At 34.1% G+C, this 22,592-nt stretch overlaps 3 protein-coding genes across 3 annotated transcripts; 2 read left to right on the top strand and 1 right to left on the bottom strand.

Moving 5' to 3' along the window:
* Nucleotides 1–198: 198 nt before the first annotated feature.
* On the bottom strand, nt 199–4,336 carry LOC147507264 (uncharacterized). Its single transcript, XM_086599983.1, has 8 exons — nt 4,118–4,336; nt 3,962–4,035; nt 3,801–3,879; nt 2,971–2,999; nt 2,326–2,419; nt 1,759–1,848; nt 1,458–1,653; nt 199–961 (listed from the first exon to the last, which is right to left on the bottom strand). Exons 1-8 carry the CDS (start codon nt 4,259–4,261, stop codon nt 636–638), a joined length of 1,032 nt encoding a protein of 343 aa, XP_086456109.1. The 5' UTR covers nt 4,262–4,336; the 3' UTR covers nt 199–635.
* Nucleotides 4,337–4,855: 519 nt separating this feature from the next.
* On the top strand, nt 4,856–8,895 carry LOC147507263 (IAA-amino acid hydrolase ILR1-like 1). Its single transcript, XM_086599982.1, has 5 exons — nt 4,856–5,425; nt 5,525–5,650; nt 6,998–7,312; nt 8,069–8,197; nt 8,285–8,895. Exons 1-5 carry the CDS (start codon nt 5,093–5,095, stop codon nt 8,696–8,698), a joined length of 1,317 nt encoding a protein of 438 aa, XP_086456108.1. The 5' UTR covers nt 4,856–5,092; the 3' UTR covers nt 8,699–8,895.
* A 5,448-nt stretch (nt 8,896–14,343) lies between these two features.
* Nucleotides 14,344–17,242, top strand: LOC147507262 (acid phosphatase 1-like). The gene is made up of 3 exons (XM_086599984.1): nt 14,344–14,776; nt 15,266–15,475; nt 16,910–17,242. Exons 1-3 carry the CDS (start codon nt 14,352–14,354, stop codon nt 17,085–17,087), a joined length of 813 nt encoding a protein of 270 aa, XP_086456110.1. The 5' UTR covers nt 14,344–14,351; the 3' UTR covers nt 17,088–17,242.
* The last annotated feature ends 5,350 nt before the right edge of the window (nt 17,243–22,592 follow it).

Raw genomic sequence — 22,592 nt, 5'->3', positions numbered from 1 at the left:
GACCATGTAGGTGCATGTGATAGAGTTTGGGATAACAAATTTTCAGCACTTACACTTACAATCCGTCGTGCCTACCGTGGTGGCAAATTAATAGTTCAGGTTTTTCTGCTCTTTCTTTGGTGATTTCAAACGCACTAGAAAGTAGAAACCACAACAATTATTTTTCTTTATTGCGAGAATCACAACAACGCCAGCAAGTATGTAAACAGATTGAGAAATTTTATAACCAAATTCAGTAATTTTTTCAGTCACTCAACAAACCTTCAAAATTACACTTAATAATATTAAATTTACAACAACAATAACGAGCTTTTCTTCACATTTTTAATTAAACTTTCAACTGCAGACCTTTTTCTGTTACACATGCAAGTAATCCACGAACTAACGCTATTGCAATAGCACTGACGATGGAGATTACATGGTGAGCACCAGATTAGTTGCAAGATTCATCAAATTCACGGAATATACTTCAACCCCTGGCAGTCATCTTGATCAACCAAATCATTTATTGGATTAATCTGATCTTTTATCTCCTCAGGGAAAACACCAGGTTGGTAAAGGCAACTAGTCCAATTAAAAGACCAGTATTATCGTTTCGACCAGTAAATAGAGAGAAACATGAGTTCTCTTTCTCATTAACAACTCTCTTTCTCAAGAAACCCACTCTCCACATGTGATGTTGATTGACCAACTGGAACAAATGCCACTGTGTCCCTTGATTTTGTTTGCAGTTCAGGACTTAGAAATGAACTTGTACTTGCAATTTGTCCCAATTCAATAAAATTCCTGTCAGGCGATCCTTTTCGATTCTCAACATCACTGTCTACAACTTCCATCTCATTGTTTACTTCGACTAACTGATTTGTGGATGCATCAGTTGCATGAATCCTGTCGTTAGTAGGACCTGATAGATCTTCCGAGGAGGAGTCTGTATCCATATTTGGGCAGTCAAGTTCATCACCTGTACAAACCAAATCAAAACTTGGTACATACTTAATTTTAATAGATACAAATGAACCAATTCTATATCTTTCAAAATACACACCATTTAGTAATAAATTGACACGTGATTTTTCAGCAACTGGATAATTTTCATGGAAGAATTCTTTTCCAAGTTAACTCTACAGGAGGATGCCAAAGTCTAAATAATATATAGGAAAATTAAGTGACAAGGCAGGAGTATTTTTTTTCTTCTTTTTTCCCCTGATAAAAAGATCTCGACTCTTTTTATGAATTGGATGGTTAATAGTTCCTAATCAGTTCGATTTAAGGACCCATATCTTTGTAAGAGCTCTAAAGGTGATTTCTAACCTCTTGATGTTACATAGTTGAGGCACGGTAGAAATATCTACATGTAAACATGCCTTCTGTGAACTATAATTGGAAAAAGATTGAAAATGCAAAGCTTGAGTTCTTTTATAGGAATAGGTGTTATCAAAGCTGATGGAACTCCTCACCTCCAAAAAAAGCTTCAATAGTTTGGTACTGTATATTTGATGATTTCAGGAGGGGGTCTGTTCCATCTTCCACATGCTTCACTTGATTCTTGGTCTCACTATTACTGGTTTTCTCAAGTAAAACAAATTTATCCGTCTCCCACACACACTCCAATGCTATGCTGTTATTGTCAGAGGGATGATGTTCCCGAATAACCTGTGATAAAAGTTGAACACGATAAATTATTAAAAAAATCCAAAGGGAATAAAGAGATTTGTTGAGAATTAAGACCATGAAGAATGTAATATACAAGGGGCAGACCTCAACTCCTTTAAGATTGAGTACGGTGGATTGAGCAGTTTGCGAGTTAGATGAGACCATGTTGAATACTGAAACAACATCAAGTAACATCTGCGGACCAATTAACAAAATATAGTATGAGCAAGTCAACCATAATTATAAATATAAAAAAGATAAAATATCCGAACATAACAAATCATGACACAATGTCATCAGTCTAAACCATATGTCAAAACCTCAGCTGTACAAAGATGGTATGTCTTATCCTATAAGATGATTACAGCTCACATGCGACACCAAGAATGAAATCTTTCTGTTTAGCTTAAAAAGGAGAAAAGAAGGAAACCTTTCTATATCTTTCTATATTTAAACTGTGTGAGCAGTGAGCTGCAATAGTTGTTGCCTAAATGTCTAAACTAAGCAATGGTAAACGTCTGCATCCTACATTTGTCAACTTACAAAACCGATTCAAATGTCACAGAGTTTTTTCAGAAAGGCTATCTTCTATTTATTAAAAAGTACAAGAGAATACATTATAAAGAAGCTCTGATCAAGTTAAACAAAAGGGGGGGCTATTTTCACACTTACCTGTTGTACCAAAACTCGTAGCCGTGCAAGCAGAGATAAAATTGATAGAGAAAATCCCGTAAAGAATGCTCGAGCAAGCAAGGAGGCTAACACGCTATAGAACAGTTAAGAATGACTGTGATGCACATTTCTGACTTATTTTCAGAAGAAAACTAGCAAATGATATCTGCTTTAAATTCAAATGAAATATCAAAAGGATTCAATGACTTGATTATATACAATAATGTCAATAGTGGTATATGTTCTGAGTAGAAGAACCCGATCTCAAGTACAATATGATTGAAATTTCATGTGTACAATATATTGCAGATGAAAATTAGCTATATTCTACACAAAATTGTTTGTCTCAAGGAATTATGGAAGATGGGTAATATCTCATTAAACAATATATAACGCCAGTGCTGTGGAACAACCTATAATATGTTAAAACCAGGAAAGAAAAAGTACCGGATAAGGTTTCAGATATTGGCATTAGAAATCAGAATCATCATGACTTACAGGTAATGTCTGAAGACCAAACCACTTCAAGAGAAACTCATGTTTACCAATTCCAACCTTCGGCACAAATCTTAAATTTTCAGACACCAACAAGAAGTATTGAAAATTTTCCAATAAGCTTAAATTAAACTAAGCAAAAAAGGATACATAGCAGCCTTAATCATGGGCTCAACCATCTGCAAAAGTTACAGGCGATGTTAGGATACAGGAAATCACACCATTATGAATAAATGCAAAGAATTAACAAAAAAAGTATCCTACATCTTGTGTCAATACACCAGTTTACCCACTTAATCAAGAGAAAAGTGGTTCTCCATCTCAGAATGTCCTTTATAATATTGATTCACTGATGCATGTTTACTGCCCAAACATCTCCTATGCACGTTTAGGTCATTGTCTACTGTTAAGATGGTCTAATTCCACGCATTAATCCTAGGAAAATTTTGCATGGCTCATCTATTTATGGAAAAAATATTCTTAGCGACATGGACGCAGATGCAATGAACGACTGTTGCAACTCAATGAGATTAGACCATACCAGGTACAACAATACTCTATGAAACACATATATAACTAATGAAACACAGGTATTTTAGAACTATGAAACCCCCTTTCCCCCAGTCAAAGTGGTAATGTAGACCACCTGGCAACCTCCCAAGTCTTGACTAGTAAGCCACTGGACACATACTCATAATTACTTAAGTAACGAAACGTTTTCTCGTGTTCTGACTTTTAGAACAATCAGTTGTAGACACCATTATTATGGACCGTTATGTCAGGTACATTCACATGATATCAAATATAACAATAGTACTTCACAATCATTGTTCACAGTATAGGCGTATATCACAAGAACACACAAGAACCAATATCAAATATCAAAAGTCCATCATGCATTGGTCCTGTAAATAGACACAAGTAGAACAAATAGACCAAAAATTGTAGGACAAAAAAACAAAATGAAATCAGAACAGCACCTGTGATAGTAAACGCGCAACCCCTAAAAGTCGGCTCAGAAGGTAATGCTTATCAATATCGACCTTTCTTTTCTTTGAACTGAAACATACAACATTAAAACACAACTTGTTATCATATAATTCCACAAATGAAAAAAGAAAAAAAAAAATTATATTAGTACCTAATAATAGCCTGAAAGTAATTCAAAATCTCCTCCAACCCGGCTAACTTTAAAAGTTTCACATCCCTTCTCACCTAACAACATGAAAATATTTCTTTTCATTTAACTAAACAAAAAAACAGTAATAATATTTAGTAATGATAAAAAAAAAAAAACCTTTAAAAGATATTGGAAATAGAAAGCTCTTCGATGCTGATTCTTTCCCTTGTATGCAATTCTATCAAGAATAGCTGCCTCAGATTCGAGATGAACAAGAAATGATTTAATTCTCCCCTCTGGATTTTCATTCTTTCGCTTCATCAAAAAACAAAAACTAAAATAAAAAGTTGGAATATTTGCCGGGCATAAATAACTCGGGCGGGTTGGGTCGGGTTGAGGTATAACCCGAGTTTCAAATGCTTCAACGTTTAACTCGAGTCCAGGACCAAGCCCTAATCAGTCCTTAAATTTTCAGTCCAAGTCCTACCCTAACCAATTTGGATTGGGTCGGATTATATCGGGTTGGTCAAACTTCTCAGATTTTTTTTTAGAATTAGGAGATAAAAAACACAAAAATTAAAAATTTCTAATAAAATCAAAGATATTTGATTGTTTGAAAGGAAAAATAAACTTGTTGATTGATTATAAACCTTATTTTTTTACAATAATAAAATGATTGAAAAATATATGTATATATATACACACAGGTTCGAGTTTTTCAGTTTTTTGATATTCTAATCCAAATCTAACCTAAAACCTAAAACCAAGTCGGATTTTGATTTTATAAAACCAATCCCAGACTACGGATATAACAACGCCTAGGACCAATAAAAATCGAGTTTTATTCCATTGGACTTGGACTAACCCTACCCAGTTTCACCCCTATAAATAACTTGCCTTCTGGACTTGGGCCTTGTTTGAATGATGTGATCGACATGCACCATCTGCATTGTAAGTTACACGTCTTTTTAAGCCATGTGAGAAATGTGGCGTTCATGCACCACGTTCGTTCATCTGTAGTCGACCAAACACACGTCACACTCTCTTCTCTCATTGGAAGAGTATATATATATATAATAATAACCAAATTGATTCTTCCTGTTGTTGTTGTTTAAAATTGAGTCCCAAGCTGAAAAATTGGTGAAACCAAACATGGCATGGGTTTACTTAATTTTCATTCTAAACTTGTTTTTTCAAATACCCCATTTGTCAAATTCGTTAGAAAGAAAAGATGAAAATTTTCTGAGCTATGCTAAAAAAGAAGAACTAGTAGAGTGGATGGTAGGTGTAAGGAGAAAAATACATGAGAATCCAGAGCTTGGGTATGAAGAATTTGAGACAAGTAAACTTATTAGAACTGAATTGGATAAGATGGGTATATCATATAAACATCCTATTGCCATTACAGGTGTTGTTGGTTATATTGGTTCTGGTAATCCTCCTTTTGTTGCTATTAGAGCTGACATGGATGCTCTTCCCATGCAGGTTAGATTTTATACTATTATTTCAATTTTTTTTTATTTATGTTGTTTAAGTTTGGTTTAAAATGAGTACATGATTGTTGTTGTTGTTGTTGTTCTATAGGAGAGTGTGGAATGGGAGCATAAGAGTAAGAACCCTGGGAAGATGCATGCTTGTGGGCATGATGCCCATGTTGCGATGCTTCTTGGAGCTGCAAAGATACTTCAAGATCATCGCGATGGTTTGCAGGTTTGTTTTACTATCAGCTTTATTTTAAACTACAATTTTCTGCTCTCATCAATTGTATTGAATGGATTTTTGGTGTTGATTCATGACTCATACAAGTATTGTTCTTCACCACTATTAGCTATTTTTCTTAACAACAGAAAAGAAAAAGAAAAAGGATTGATCGAAATTAAATTAATTCTGGTTCATAGTGACCAATTTCATCAATGACAATCATGGCTTTGGATGATATAACAATCGGAAACAAGTTACTTACATTTATTATCATATTCATGCGAAAAATCGCTTAATTGATGAGTTCAGTTGATCTAATGTAGCTGAAGGTTGGATATTTCCTTCCTCATTGTAAGCCACTTACTCTTGGACTTTGTTAGGACCTGTGTTTTTTTTTTGCTGATCACATGGCAAACCCTTTCTGCTCTCTCTACCCCTTCTAGGGGTAGCGTCTGTTTGTATGTACTAGTACTCTCAAAATGGGTACTAGCGGTGAGTTTATACGTCCAGATGCGCTAGTGATAGAATAGGTAAGGCTTCCCAACATTAGCTTTTTATCGTAGGTGTTTGGTCAGTGGGAACCCCGGTTCGTGATATTAACTCATAATTTACCACTTAAGCTAGATGTCGCATTCAACATTTTGAATTCCATGAGGATCTAAAAATTAGGTATTTTCACAGGTACATAATGTTCGTAATGATTAAGGTATCATATATATGTTGAGCATCGAGCCAATCTCTCCTTCTGTTCAAGAGAAGACAAAGTTGTGAGCATATAGCTTATGAGAAGAATGCTCTCTGACCCATACTTCCTCCTCTAAGCAGTTGTTTTCTTCTTCTTCAACAGCTTTGATGTGGTACACTCTCATTGCTATGATAAGAGAAATCTTAAATAAAATTTTTGACAGAAACAGATGAAGGACAGCTTTTGCCACAAATATACGAGAAAAATGATTGTCTGCTTACCTAAAAGTGATAATAATCTGGGTTAAATCGATTGATTACTTAGAAAGCAATCAGAAGTTCTTAACCACTGATTGTGTCAAGAATTACTCAAGTGTGTCAGCAGCTATGTCATGGAATATTCACGAGTGCAAATTCGTTGGTGAGAGTGTACCACTTATTATTCTACTACGTATAACTATATATGAGATCTTTTTTATCTGTGTCCCTAATTCAAATCTAAATAGACTATCTCTGGGAAGTACACCTCTTTGCAGCTTGAAATGCCTTGAAACTAAATTGAATTTTAATCAGGTTTACGGTATTGAAACATTATCTAATTCACTAATTCAGAGAAGACTTGCACCTTTTGCCCTTACTAGGAAATACTATACTTGTTTTTGCTTATGACAGGGAACTGTTGTCCTTGTCTTCCAACCAGCTGAGGAAGGAGGCGGGGGTGCAAAGAAAATGATTGACGCCGGAGCTTTGGAAAGTGTTGATGCTATATTTGGACTGCATGTTTCTCCTAGCATGCCCGTTGGTACAGTAGCCAGTAGACCTGGTCCTTTACTTGCTGCTAGTGGCTTTTTTGAGGCAGTTATTAGTGGAAAAGGTGGCCATGCAGCAATTCCTCAGCATTCAATTGACCCAATACTAGCAGCATCTAATGTGATTGTTAGCTTACAACACCTTGTTTCACGTGAAGCTGATCCTCTGGATTCACAGGTAGCTTTATCATAATTTGCATTAGCGGACTCCGTTTATCTTTATAACTCTTTCAGGTTTTTGCTTTCTTTATCCCCAAAGTAAACCAGTCATATCAATCTGTAAGAGATCCATATAATTCAATAATTAATGTGATTACGGTCTCTGTATTTAAGTGACACTTTGCCAACAGTGGTACTAAACTGTGGTGCATATGCCTACCTCTCACTCCCAATCCCTGCTATATTACAACTAGATTTTATGTCTCATTTAACTCTTCTAACACCTTACTTATTTTCCTTTTCATTACATACACTGATACACATATGAGATGCTACGTGTTTTCAACATGTATATTATGAAATTACATTACAATTCACATGACATAATCACATATAAATAACACTTATGGTCTTATAGAAACACTTAACTAATATATTATAGTCACAATAAATAAGATGATTGTCTCTTTGCTCATGTCCTGACTTGTAGTAAATAAAGAGTTCTATCTGCTTTCCCAAATTTTGTCTGTGTTGGTATTTGTATAAGGGTATCTCCGGTCATTGTGTTCGTATTTGTATGTGAGTATCGTAGTAGTAGTTTATAAACGGAAAACATGACCTCAAAGACAATCCAAGATCTTCCGTGTGCTTGAGTTGATCTCTGCTACATTTCGATCATCGGAAAACCTATAGTATTCAAACTTAAGATATCACCATTGTTTCTACTGTTATATGAATACATGATCTTTGGTAAGATAAAGACATTCATTTGTAGGTAGTAACAGTTGCAAAATTCCAAGGAGGTGGCGCGTTCAATGTTATTCCAGATTCTGTCACAATAGCAGGCACCTTCCGAGCATTTTCCAAAGATAGCTTCATGCAGCTCAAGCAGCGTATTGAAGAGGTATATTAGGTAATATTTTGCTGTACTAGAGGCCAAGCCAATGAATTAACCCATTTTGATAATTATTAACTGCAATTTCAAGTGCAGGTCATCATAGGACAGGCTGCTGTACAGAGGTGCAATGCAACTGTTCACTTCTTTGCCGACACAAAGCCCTTTTTCCCTGTAACAGTGAACAGCAAAGATTTGCATGAACACTTCCGCAATGTTGCAGGTGACAATCTAGGTGTCTCAAACGTCAAAGACATGCAACCACTTATGGGATCGGAAGACTTTTCCTTTTACTCAGAAGTTATACCTGGTTATTTTTTCTTCCTTGGAACACAAGTAGAATCTGATGGGAAGGTTGAATCTGTGCATTCTCCTTACTTCACTCTGAATGAAAATGCACTTCCTTATGGCGCAGCAATGCATGCATCGTTGGCTGCAAGGTACCTTCTCGAGCACCAACCCCAAGTCCAGCTCTCACAGGGACAGGGAAAGTTGCATGATGAACTGTAAAAAAGTGTTTTTTGGAAGTTCCTTTATATCATCTGAGGACTTTGAATTTCTGAGTATCATGGAGTTTACATTGTACAAGACTGCTGTTTTATTCCAGTATCCAGACACAGCGACTCTGGTACTGTTGTAAATTTGTCTCGAATCAGATAATTGTTTACGCCAACGTAATCGATTGAGTTATTTCTTTACCGATAAAACCAGTATAAAGACTTATTCCCTAGCTAACGAAAGCATATGAGCTATACTAAAAGTGGAGGACAAGTGCACCACAAGTTGCACTGAAAAGCCCAACCGAAACCCGCCCAGCAGAAGCCTGACTAAAAAGGTCCAATCGCCCACCAAAAGTCTGGTAGCCTTAGTTAGGGATGTCCAAATGGGTACCCAACCCGGCCCGAATCTGATTTTTCGGGTTTTGAATGGGTATTGGGTTATCCGAATCCGGACCAGTTTTCAATGGGTTGGGTTCGGAGTCGGATATTTTGTTGAGAAGTGTGACTAAATTCTACTCTAATCCTATATTTCGGGTACCCATTGGGCTCGGATTTCGGGTAGGATAAAATCCGATATAAATGAAGAAATAAAACAATAAGAAATTTTATTTGAAATATATATCTACATTTTATTCTTTTTTTGGCTATCTACCAATTCTTCAAACAAAATAAAACTTCTAATGAATTTGGAAATAATTATCACCTACACTCGGACATAATTATTTGATATGATTTAGAAATAGATGGACTCGGAATGAACTATAGACACATGATCACATGCAATTACTGAAAAAATTAGAAATCCCGACATAAATTTTTTCATAATCCAATATATTAAATAACTCATCATTGTAAATATGAATGAGATTATAATCCAAATATTTATCTAACTCATTCTTTTATATGAGATTAGTAGTATGCAATTGAAATCGGATTTGGGGTTCGGTTTCGGGTTTTTTAGCCTTTTTAATGGGATTAGAGCTAAATTATCAGGTCGGACTCGAGTCGGTCCGGATTTAGAGAGTGTGACCAAATCCTACCCTATATATTTCGGTTTGGGTTCGGATTTTGCCGAATTCAGACATATTTCAGTACGGGTATTTTGTTCTGGTTTTGGGTGGTTTCGAGTTTCAGTCAAGATGGACATCGGTAGCATTAGTTGACTTCAATAATTATCTACTGCTCTTGGTATCTCTTATTATTCTGGGCCCACACTCTATCTTTTAGATCCGCCGTGTTCAAAAGTTAGAGATAGCTTTTGGAGCCCACACCGTCATTTTTTTTATTAGATCGATTGTACCAAATGACGGGAATACTTGCTTTTAGAAAGGAGAAACACTAGACAGGTTGTAGTCTTTTCCGAACAGGTGCCGCATCATTTGGTACAGATATGTACAATTACTACAATCTATTTGGACTTCGGTGTTCTCAAGTGTAGCTCTGTCTGAATCCCTGAGGCTTGATCACATGTTGACATTGCCCTCACATAGCTCCGCCACAGGGGTCTTTTAGTGACCAAACTTGAGGCACATTTTGCACCACCGATTTTTTTTTTTTTTTTTTTTTGATAGTTATTTTGCACCACTGATATGAGAGCCATATATGCAGGACTAACCTTCACCATTCATACCTGATCTTAATTTTTCATAGTGTGATCCGTATTCACAGTCACAACAAAGAAGCCTAGGCTACCACGATAATATCCTCATAGAGATGAGGGTTTTGAGACCGTTGAACAGTTCCAACGGTCCGAAAATCAAAAACAAAAAGAAAACTACTTAAATGGTATTTTGCGTGTCTTGCGAGAGTCAAAATCATCTATTACTAAATCCAGATTAATATCATTAGCAAAATCTCTTTCAATGTAGATGACCATTGAATCTGCAAGAAACTCATCCTACATCTTATTTCGAAACTGTGTTTTGATAAGTTTCATGGCTGAGAATGCATTTTTTGTAGTTGCTGTAGATATGGAAAGAGTAAGTACAAGACGAACCAATCTATCAATCAAGTGGTAGGACTTCGACTTTCCATTTTCAACTAATCTTCTACACAACTCAGACGTCGTGGACATATTATGGAAAACCGAATTACGACAAACATCAATCTCATAGTGCTGCAACTGAGTTATCAATATAAGTAACTCTTGATCACTGAAATCTCGAAAGTAAAATCTCTCAGCAAAACTGCAAATATCATCAATCCTAAATGATCTGAAAAGCATCTTTAGGAGTCAAAACAAAGCTAAGAGTAAAAAGCTTTATTGTTTCCTCAATGAATCTACTTTTCAACTCCATTAACTAAAAATATATGACATTGTTATATATATCAACGCGATATCGATGCTCAAACGTTATGCAATCATATTGTTGACAAGAACGACCCATGCCCATCGTATAACGTGCATCCATATCAGGCATATCAATGTGACATAAGCTCGACGGATCTCGTCACGTTGATTAATAAGATATTCACTTATTTGACGGTGTAACCCCGGGTCACGTACCAAAGAACTAGTAACACTGGTTTGACTAGATTCAATCCCTTGAAAGTTGGGACAAACTTGTTCAATATGTTCAATCCCTTGAGAGTTGAGACGAACTTGTTTAATGGGTTCAACTCTTTGGAACTTTGAACGACCTTGATCATCCTTTTCAATAGTACTAGCAACATTGGATGTGTTTGGCGTTTTTTTTGGTTTAAAAAAAGAATCTATCTTTCACACTCCCTTCGACATTAAACGTCTAAAAATAAATAAAAATCACACATTTATCTATAACTGTGTGATGAGAAGCCTAAATGAGAAGTTTCAATACACTTGCACAAAAAGATCCTACCTAGTACCCATGGGAGAGGCAGAAATGGTTTTGCAATTCATGAAATATCTTATTCACCCAATTTTAATTCAAACAACCATAACAAGATTATACTATAATCAGACCAACTCATGCAACTGAAATCTATCAAAAACAACAATTAAACCAATGTAACAAATGAACAATAAATCTAATTACCTACCAATGAGCCAATATCGACAGCAAAATCACTACGAATAGTTCCAGGAGCAGACTTAGAAAGGTTAGCTGTTCGTTGCTCTAATAATATTTCAACCAGTAAGATAACTGTAAGAGTAACAACAACATTCAAAATTCTAATGATATATATTGTAATAATAATAATAATAATAAGCGGAACATACCTTCGAAGTTCAAACAAGTCAATGTGTAAAAGCTTGAGCCTTATAATAAATATTTGTGAATCATAGATATGAATAACATAATAGAAGAATCAAGATTCAAGAGACTGAAGAAAGAGAGAGAGCGGGGGTTCGTACTTCATAGTCGTAGAGTCGGTACTCGGTAGAGAGAAAAAATTACATTCAGTTTTTTTTTTTTTTTGGGCTAATGGGCTTTTAAGTTTAGAGGCGATCAACAATGCATACTAATTTTTTTTTTAATGAAACGGACCCCAGGCTGAAGCTTGGTGCAGCCCTCTCCTAGGTCCACCCCTGAATGTGAGGGAGGATTCGTGAATTTTCACAAAATCCAGTGGTAACTCAATCTAACATTTACATGTTTATCACAAGCGGAAAAAACAGAGTGAAAGAGGAAACATTAATTACCAACATGGGGATTTAGCCTCTAACATCAAGATTCACGATGAACATATCAATAACAAAAATTATATATGAACAAGCTCTTTTGAACAAACCCCCTTAAACAAACTGATGTGGCAAGTATCACGTACCTTACTTAGCTACAACACTCCTCAAGTTGCAAAACAGTTCAAAAAAAAAAAAAAAAAAAAAAAAAAAAATCGATCCATTCTTTGTGGCGCGTAACCCCCATTATATCTCTCTTTCTCTACCTTCAACCCTCTATCTTCATCCGTCCATGTGCATCTCCAAAGCTTAAAAATTCAAATTTTGTATCAACTATTAAAGAACATAACACTACTATTGCAAAACATATAAGTATACTCAACATCTAAAAAATTGAATGCTTCTTTAACAATAATTGAGTACAAGTTCAATAGACAGAGGAATTGATTGAAGTTCAAAACATTGTTCAAAGAGGATGAGTAGTTTTTTTTTTTTTTGGGTTGTTTTGGAATACGAGGAGTGTTGGTTTGAAAAGTAAGGGGCACGTGATGCTTGACACGGTCAGTTTGTTCTATAGAGTTTGTTCAAAATTGTTTGTTCACGTAGAAAAACTCAATCAATAAGAGTAATTGTATTTTTATGAGTAATAATAATTGAATGTTAAAAAAAGATACTATTTTCTGAATGACAGTCTGATGGCTCTGACTACCCAAAATAGAGAGTCTGGAAACTAAAGAATATTAGAGCATCATCAACGCATTTCCATTTTTCGTTGTGACACCTCAGCAGTTTTGGTACTTTAAAATTTCTAAAACGAAAGGAAGAACCAACTCATTTTGGGTAAAATTTGTTTTTTAATTTTGGACGGGAATAGTTGTACTGTGCCAAATTACAAAAACCTAACAGTCTAAAAGCCCAACGGTACAAAATCGAGCCATTTGGAATTTTTTATTTAAAAAAACGAAAAAAAAATTATGGACGACAAAAGTAGTCCCGTCTCACTTTTGGACAGAACAAGTTGTCCCGTGCGAGTCATTTCTATATTTCTGGGTAATTTGGTTCCGAATTTGACAATTGTTGTTATGAAAACGTTGTTATAACAGCGTGTTGGGGACGAAAATTGTTAAATAAATTGTCAACTGTCACATTAGAAATCAAATTTAAAAATACGTTGATGATGCTCTTACAATCTTTACTAAAAGAAAAATCACACACTGTAACATTAATTAAGAGCATTTCTAGGTAGTGGTAGCATACTCTTCATATTTGAAGAAAAAGTGTGAAGAAACTGGTAGCAAATTTCGATCAACTTTAGGTGGTCACAAATTTCATTCGCAAATTTGGAATAGGGCTACCTTGCGCGACATTGATACTGTCGCACGACATTACCAATGTCGCCTCCAAGTTGGAAAAAAAACTCACGCGACATTCCCACTGTCGCACCAAATTAAAAAGGTAAAAAAAAAAACTCGCGCGACATTAGTAGTGGCGACAAGCGATCTCTTGGGCGCGAGGTCTTTGGTCAAAGTCAAAAAAAAAAATTAGGCGACATTTGCAATGGCGCGACATTCTGATTAATGTCGCCAAGATCCGCGATCCAAATTGCCAAATTTGCGAACAAAGAATCGTTAAAAAGCGGTGATCTCGACCTGGATTTGCTACCACCTAGAGATGAAATTTCAGCAAATCCCGACGTATTCCTTCAAATTTGAAGGATGCGACCAAATATAAAACCACCTAGAGATGCTCTAATGTAATGTAAATTGTAATAATCGATTTATGGATATCTGGAACACGCTCTCAAATTGGCATGAAAAACGTGCTCTAGCTCAATAGGTCACAGTTAAAAAACGTGGCCCGCTAGTTTTTATGTAGGAGATTATTACAGAAAAAACAATATATATAGACCCACGAGAACAATTTTCCGTCTTTTTGTAATCAAAAGGGAATCTTATCCCAAGAGTAACAAAGGCGTGGTATTATGGTGATTATCTACAAAACCATGGTCATTTTAACAATTCAAATCTTATTAAAGGGCTCATATTGCCGTAAGCCCGCAATCATGCATATTCTCGATCATAATCTATCTTCAATGGGGCTGCTAATACTTCTTTGCTTGTGCACTATTTTGACTAGTTCCCATGCTTCTTCTTCTATAGAAGAAACTCCACCTTTAATTCATCTCCTTAGGCCAAAATCTGGTTCGGGTGGTAGTGGGATAAATGGTGTTTCATGCATAAGTTGGCGTTTAGCTGTAGAGACTAACAACATTCATGATTGGAAAAGAGTTCCAGCTGAGTGTAAAGACTATGTTGGTCATTACATGCTTGGCGATTTATACGTCAAGGATTCCAAATTCGTTGCTGATGAAGCTGTTCGTTTTGCTCAAAACATAAAACTAAATGGAGATGGCAAGGACATATGGGTTTTTGATGTTGATGAGACTACCCTGTCTAACTTGCCTTATTATGCTCAACATGGATTTGGGTATGATAATCTTTTATTTGGAAATATAGTTTTGATTTTCTTTTTCGGGTGCATAATTGCTAATGTATTTGGAACGTTAGGGTGGATGAAATTCGCTAGCTGACGATGGTACATACTATAGCATAAAAAATAAATAAATCATATATTGTGTTCAGATTCAACGTCAAAAGGTATATGCAAATCATGGGTGGTGCGAATCTTTATATTCTGACCATTTTTCAAGGAAATCTTTGGGGGTGTGGTCACATCCAAATGCACCCCCTTACTTCCAGCTAGGAATATATGTAGCTATTCTTTTTTGTTTTGTCTTTTTGTTTTTGCAGTAATTTTCTCAACTGGTTTGAATAATCAAACGCATGCATCAAATGATAAACCGTCGTCCAATTATTATTAGATCGAAATTTGCTTAGCTCATGCAGCATGTGTTTTTTTTTTTAATCTTTTTATGGGTACATAAAATAATCGAACAACGTATTTTTAAATTTACAGGGCTGAGCTATATAATTCGACAGCGTTCAATATATGGGTCGGAACTGGCGAAGCACCTGCATTGTCAGAAAGTCTTAAACTCTACAACAAATTAGTGTCATTTGGTATCAAGATTGCATTCCTAACGGGGAGGCCCGAAGCTCAAAGAAAAATTACTGTGTTAAACCTTCAGGCAGCTGGTTATAAGACTTGGGAGAAGCTGCTATTGAGGTAAACATGTCCAATGTTTTAAAGTCGAATAAACAGTTAATTGTTGGAATCTCTTGTGTATTTCTAAATACTATTGTGTGTGCAAAATGGAGAAGATGAACAAAAGGTGTTTTCTCCACTTTAGTGCATAATAGATAGTCTCACATTGGTTATCCACCACATCGGGTAGAGTTCGGACTTGGGTTTGGGCTTATTGTTGTGGGTAGTGGTTTGACCAATTGCCTAAATTTATTTTGTTTTTTTCTTGAGTAGCAAGTTTGGGTATTCTATTAGGAGTTGATCTTTCTTCCTTATCCGTTTAGGAGACCGACCTAATCTCTATAAATAGGACTGTGAGTCCATAGAGGGAATGAACTTCAACAGAAACCAATCTCAGAGAAACAAAAATTTGGACCTATCCTATTCTTCTTCTCTTTTTCCTGTAGCTGCCTCTTCCTGTAGCCGTCAGAGAGAGTTATATTGCTGTTATAGATAGTAGTTTGTTATAGTGCAAAGCAAGCTACTGTAAACTATTAAATCCTGTGAGAAAGATGTCACTACTGTCTTTCTGCACCACTGGAAGGGGCAAAATATTTCCTTAAAGACAGTCTAATATGCGCCTTGGTTGTTCCATGTTATTGCTGTCATTGTTTACTGTTCATTCTGTTCTACTCTAGTTGTTGTTTACATACAACTATTCTAACATTAATTTCATACTTTTATTGATCTATATAATGTTTGCTGACATTGAACATGAGTATGTGAGCTTTAAGCTGAGCGTATCACGGGCCTAAATACCATGAAGCAAAATAGATTTCTAGTAAGAGTCTGTTTGGAAATTCTCTTATAGAATTGGAATTGAATATATAATTCCAAAATTTACAATTTCAATGAGTTAAAATTTCGGAATATATGTAAATCTCAAGTTTTTGCTCTTTATAGAAAATTACAACCCTTGATTATGGAGATTTGAGATTTCCATTCCAGTGCAGAAAAAATTATCAAACAGAGTGATCTTTACTTTTTGAAAATATATTCTGAATTTTACTTTAAAATCCTGGTTGCCGAACACACCCTAAACGTCAAAATTTTCATTTTTCGTACAAGATAATGTCATAATGTTTGCCATAAACCAAAATTTTCGTAAAAAATTTAGTCTAACGCAGTAAAATTCAAATTATGGGAATGGCAGAAAATACTATCCACTGTCCTACAAATTATGGGCATGGCAGAAAAAATCCTATCCATTGTCCAGTGGACCTCACCACGTACTTGTCTGTAAGCCAATACTCGGTATAGTACTCCAGGAATAATCAAAAGGCGTGGACGATTTGCCAAGTTTGCATATAACCAATATAAGACATTTTAATGTTTTTTTTTTGATGATGCAAAAACATTTTAATGTTGGATCCAACTGATGTGATGTCCAAATTATGTTCGTTTTATTGGTTTCAGGGGATCATCTGATATAGGAAAAGCGGCAACTCTATACAAATCAGGAAGGAGGAAGGAGCTTGAAGATGAAGGGTATAGAATAGTTGGGAACATGGGTGACCAGTGGAGTGACATTTTGGGGACCAGCATTGGCAACCGGACCTTCAAACTGCCTGATCCAATGTACTACATTAGCTGAGTTTAGCATGCATTCTTACAGCTAAAATAAATTTGGAGGGCCAAGGAAGTTTTTGTACTACATTTGCTGAGTTTGGTACTTTAGCCTGATCCAATTGTTACTTTCTATTGCGTACAATAATAAGTTTAATGTGAACAATAATTTTTATTTGGTAATTCTTTATATAGATTACCTATCAATAGGGAGTGACTCTCTGGGACACATCGGGAGAAAAAATAACTCTCAAAACTATATTTTTTTTATCACTCACAAAGATAGGGTAAATGAAAAGTCAAGTATATTCTTGACGCGAAATTAAAAACGGTTCTGATAGATGAAAGGACAAGTATACTCTTTCTGCGAAATAATAAACGGCACAACCCAACTGAGGGTAATACCTCAAATCTGAGCTATAAACAATCATTGTTCATATCTATTTGGGGTTCATACCTCAACATGAGTATAAACAATCACTGTTCATATTTCAACATAATGCGTATGATCGGTAGGAACACCTATTAGAGTATGGACAATCATTGTTTATACATCAACATAGTATATGAAGTATGTTAACCTATTTGGGTATAAACAATTATTGTTCATATAACAACATAAGGCTGTTCATACCAAAAACGACAAAAAAGATAAAATCAAAAAATATTTATTTCAAATCCAAACTATTTGTCTTTCAAAAAATTTATTTAGACTCCTTTAATAACTCCTTAGGGACTCCATATCTTATGTGGCATACATGCAAATAATATTTGTCTTTCCAAAAATTAAAAAACAAAAGTAGAAACAAATAAACAACTACTAACCTACCCAATTAAATAACTAAAACCCAAAATAGTAATAAATAAATAACAAATAAACTTACCTATATTTCCACTAATAAAAAAAGAAAAAAAACAAATAAAAAATTGGGAAAACTTCACCTTCCTCATTCTCAATTTCCTCTCTCGATATCTTTTTTTTTTGTCACATCCCACCTTTTATCATTTTATTTTGAATAGAGAACAAAAAATCATATGGTTCTCTATCTATTAATTAACTTGAACAAATGGTTCATATATATAGTGTATATAAATGTCAAAAAAAATATGATGATTTAATTTAGTTTTTTTTTGTGTGTTAAGGCTTATTATTTCTTTATTTGTCTGATTTGTTTGTTGAAATGTAGGTAATTTGTTTTTTTTTACTATTTTTTGTTTTAGTTATTAATTAGGTAAGTTATTTGTTATTAATTTGTTTCTATGTTTGTTTTTTGAATTTTAAAAAGAAGGAAAATAATTTGATGTCACATAGGAAATAGAGTCCCAATGGAGTTATTGAGGGAGTCTGAGTATAACTACTCTTTGTCCTTACAAGTTATTTTCATTTGAAAATTGGTTTCTCAGATTATTTTCACCCAAAAATTGTCCTTAAGAGTGATTAAAAAAACAACGCTGGTTCTAAAAGTGATTTCCACTCGAAAATGTGCTTTGGGACCATGCCAATTTCTTGTACCTATCAATAACCTATTGAAAAAATTGGCGTTTTGTACAATGACAATGAACTTGGTCGTTTTATCACTTTTGGCCATGAAGTGTCTTTTCGAGCAATTTGGGCCATCAATTTTGTTGGAATTTTCACGTTAATGGTTCAATCAACTCGATATGACATTGCATTATTACACTTGCGTGGGTTTAGTGGTGCAACTCGATCGATCTTTTGCTTATTATTAATTTGTATCAATCTAACATAAGAGAAGAGATTGATCTCGAGATATTCTATTGTTAAGTGGTGGTTCAGATTTAATATGAGATAAGGTAATTTGTGACTGAGATCAAATATATTGCGTCATGATATGTGTTCTAACAAAGTCTTTAGAGTTTAAGTAGGAAACAAATTCTACTTATGATCCAAATAACCGAATTATTAGGAAACAATGCAACAAATAACTGAATTATCTAACATAATAGAAGAGAATGATCTCGAGGTATTCTATTGTTAAGCGGTGGTTCAGATTTAATATGAGAGAAAGTAATTTGTGATTGAGATCAAATATATTGCGTCGAGATATGTGTTCTAACAAAGTCTTTAGAGTTTAAGTAGGAAACAAATTCTACTTATGATCAAAATAACCAAATTATTAGGAAACAATGCAACAAATAATCGAATTATCTAACATAATAGAAGAGACTGATCTTGAGGTATTCTATTGTTAAGTGGTGGTTCAGATTTAATATGAGAGAAGTTAATTGTGACTGAGATCAAATATATTGCGTCGAGATATATATTCTAATAAAGTCTTTGGAGTTTAAGTAAGGAGTTGTTTGTTTTTTGGTTTTTTAGCATTCAGAGGCGCTGAAACTTAAGTTTCAGCGTTCAGTGATGTCGAGAGTTGTTTGTTTTTCCAAGAATCTTCAGCATTCTGCGGAAAAACTTGTCTTCAGCGTTCCGTGATAAAACACCTCCTGAATGCTAATTTTTTTTAATCACTCACAAAGACGGGGTAAATAAAAAGTCAAATATACCTTTGACGCGAAATTAAAAACGGTTATGGTAAATGAAAGGACAAATATACTCATGCGAAATAATAAACGACCCAGCTCAACCGAGGGTAATACCTCAATCTGAGGTATAAACAATCATTGTTCATATTTATTTGGGGTTCATACCTCAACATGAGTATGAACAATCACTGTTCATACCTCAACATAATGTATGGTCCGTAAAAACACATATTAGAGTATGAACAATCATTATTTATACATCAACATAGTATATGAAGTATGTTAACCTATTTGGGTATGCATAATTATTGTTTATACAACAACATAAAGTTGTTCATACCAAAAACGACAAAAAGGTAGAATCGAAAAATATTTATTTCAAATATAAACTATTTGTTTTTCAAAGAATCTATTTAGACTCCTTTAATAACTCCTTAGAGACTCCATATCTTACGTGGCATACATGCAAATAATATTTCTCTTTCCAAAAATTAAAAGACAAAAATATAAACAAATAAACAACTACTAACCTACCCAATTAAATAACTAAAACCCAAAATAGTAATAAATAAATAACAAATAAACTTACCTATATTTCCACTAATAAAAAAAGAAAAAAACAAATAAAAAATTGGGAAAACTTCACCTTCCTCATTCTCAATTTCCTCTCTCAATCTTTTTTTTTGTCACATCCCACTTTTTATCATTTTAGTTTATATTAATTTTGAATAGAGAAAAAAAAATCATATGGTTCTCTATCTATTAATTAACTTGAACAAATGGTTCATATATATGGTGTATATAAATGTCAAAAAAATATGATGATTTATTTATTTATTTATTTTTTGTGTGTGAAGGCTTATTATTTCTTTATCTGTCTGATTTGTTTGTCGAAATATAGGTAATTTGTATTTTTACTATTTTTTGTTTTAGTTATTAATTAGGTAAGTTATTTGTTATTAATTTGTTTCTATGTTTGTTTTTTGAATTTTGAAAAGAAGGAAAATAATTTGATGTCACATAGGAAATGGAGTCCCAATGGAGTTATTGAGGGAGTCTGAGTAGAACTACTATTTGTCCTTACAAGTTATTTTCACTCAAAAATTGGTTTTTCGGATTATTTTCACCCAAAAATTGTCCTTGAGAGTGATTAAAAAAACAACGCTGGTTCTAAGAGTGATTTTCACCCAAAAATGAGCCTTGGGACCAATTTTTTGTACCTATCAATAACCTATTGAAAAAATTGGTGTTTTGTACCATGACAATGAACGTGGTTGTTTTATCACTTTGGGCCATGAAGTGTTTTTTCGAGCAATTTGGGCCATCAATTTTGTTGGAATTTTCACGTTAATGGTTCAACTCGATATGACATTGCAACATTACACTTGCGTGGGTTTAGTGGTGCAACTCGATCGATCTTTTGCTTATTATTAATTTATATCAATCTAACATAATAGAAGAGACTGATCCCGAGATATTCTATTGTTAAGTGGTTGTTCATATTTAATATGAGATAAGGTAATTTGTGATTGAGATCAAACATATTGCGTCATGATATGTGTTATAACAAAGTCTTTAGAGTTTAAGTAGGAAACAAATTCTACTTATGATCAAAATAACCGAATTATTAGGAAAAAATGCAACAAATAACCGAATTATCTAACATAATAAAAGAGACTGATCTTGAGGTATTCTATTATTAAGTGGTGGTTCAGATTTAATATGAGAGAAGTTAATTTGTGACTGAGATCAAATATATTGTATCGAGATATGTATTCTAACAAAGTCTTTGGAGTTTAAGTAAGGGGTTGTTTGTTTTTTGGTTTTTCAGCATTCAGAGGCGCTGAAGTTTCAACGTTCAGTGATGTCGAGAGTTGTTTGCATGTTTTTCCAAGAATCTTCTGCGTTCTGCAGAAAAACTTGTCTTCAGCGTTTCGTGATAAAACACCTCCTGAATGTTGAATTTGTTTTTTTATTGAAACGTATGACCAACAATACCCTTCATCTGCCCAAACTCAATTTATAGTTTTTCAAATCAATTGAGAGAAATTATAGAGGGGAATCAAGAAAGAGTTGTCGTCGAAAGTCAAAACCGATAAAAAAAACAGAAAGACGAAACTGATTTGCTAAAGTTGAATACGATATCATAATGGGTGATCTAGTGGTACCAATGACTTACACAAAACTTCAATGGGTTGGGTATTTTTTCTTACTGCCAAGGCCCATTTGTTTCACAATACAACAAGACCCCATTAATTCTCTTTGGTCATGGCCTTTTATTACCCAAAAAAAAAAAATGATTGTTAAAAATCGAAAGTTACGTTGTAAAGTAAAAATTTATATATTAAATTTTTAAATAAGTAAGATGTTGTTTATTTTTTTTTTTCAAATGTTTTATTTTATAAGTAATTAAATTATTGTTTAAAAACTGAATACCAAGGGTAAAATAGTCAAAACAATTTTAGTATTCTTTTTATCATATATTATTATATGCAATATTTTAGATATCATACCGGTATTCAAAATGTTGAATATGCAAAGGAAACTTTGTCAAAAAAAAAAAATCAGATATTTTGTTTTTATAAGCAGTAAGTTTGTGTTCAAAATTGATAACATAGGTAAAATTGTCAAAATGATTTATATCCAGCATTCAGAGCCCGATCATTCTGACAGAAAACAAACATGTTTTCCAGAGTTCAGTAATCAGCATCCAGCATTCAAAGAGTAGGCCATTTAGCATTTAGCATTGAGAAGCTTAAAAAAACAAACAACCCCTAGAAAACAAATCCTACTTATGATCCAAATAACCAAATTATTAGGAAATAGTGCAACAAATAACCAAATTATTAGGAATTTATAATTTCATGTCACATACCTTACTTGAAAGGACCACAAGATTTAATCTGAAATGCATATATTGCTTTTACTTTAGTAATTGAATGAAACTAATGCCTCAAAAGAATAGTGACAAAGTCATGGGTAATTTCTAGTATATAAAAAGAACAAAGATCATCATAAATTCATAACTCAA

Source organism: Coptis chinensis, chromosome 3 (genome assembly GCF_015680905.1).
Source record: "Coptis chinensis isolate HL-2020 chromosome 3, ASM1568090v1, whole genome shotgun sequence".
Lineage (NCBI taxonomy): Eukaryota > Viridiplantae > Streptophyta > Magnoliopsida > Ranunculales > Ranunculaceae > Coptis > Coptis chinensis.
The sequence above is the reverse complement of the archived record's forward strand: the minus strand, read 5'-3'. Positions and strand labels throughout refer to the sequence as shown.

What these genes read in the sequence shown, in the direction of transcription:
- LOC147507264 (XM_086599983.1), bottom strand. Translation starts at nt 4,261, where the DNA reads ATGAAGCGAAAGAATGAAAATCCAGAGGGGAGAATTAAATCATTTCTT. An exon ending in ATTTCCAATATCTTTTAAAG is followed by an intron (nt 4,036 to 4,117) that starts GTTTTTTTTTTT and finishes TCATGTTGTTAG; the next exon opens with GTGAGAAGGGATGTGAAACT. An exon ending in TACTTTCAGGCTATTATTAG is followed by an intron (nt 3,880 to 3,961) that starts GTACTAATATAA and finishes TGTATGTTTCAG; the next exon opens with TTCAAAGAAAAGAAAGGTCG.
- LOC147507263 (XM_086599982.1), top strand. Translation starts at nt 5,093, where the DNA reads ATGGCATGGGTTTACTTAATTTTCATTCTAAACTTGTTTTTTCAAATA. An exon ending in ATCATCGCGATGGTTTGCAG is followed by an intron (nt 5,651 to 6,997) that starts GTTTGTTTTACT and finishes TGCTTATGACAG; the next exon opens with GGAACTGTTGTCCTTGTCTT. An exon ending in CTGATCCTCTGGATTCACAG is followed by an intron (nt 7,313 to 8,068) that starts GTAGCTTTATCA and finishes ATTCATTTGTAG; the next exon opens with GTAGTAACAGTTGCAAAATT.
- LOC147507262 (XM_086599984.1), top strand. Translation starts at nt 14,352, where the DNA reads ATGCATATTCTCGATCATAATCTATCTTCAATGGGGCTGCTAATACTT. An exon ending in TATGCTCAACATGGATTTGG is followed by an intron (nt 14,777 to 15,265) that starts GTATGATAATCT and finishes TTAAATTTACAG; the next exon opens with GGCTGAGCTATATAATTCGA. An exon ending in TGGGAGAAGCTGCTATTGAG is followed by an intron (nt 15,476 to 16,909) that starts GTAAACATGTCC and finishes TATTGGTTTCAG; the next exon opens with GGGATCATCTGATATAGGAA.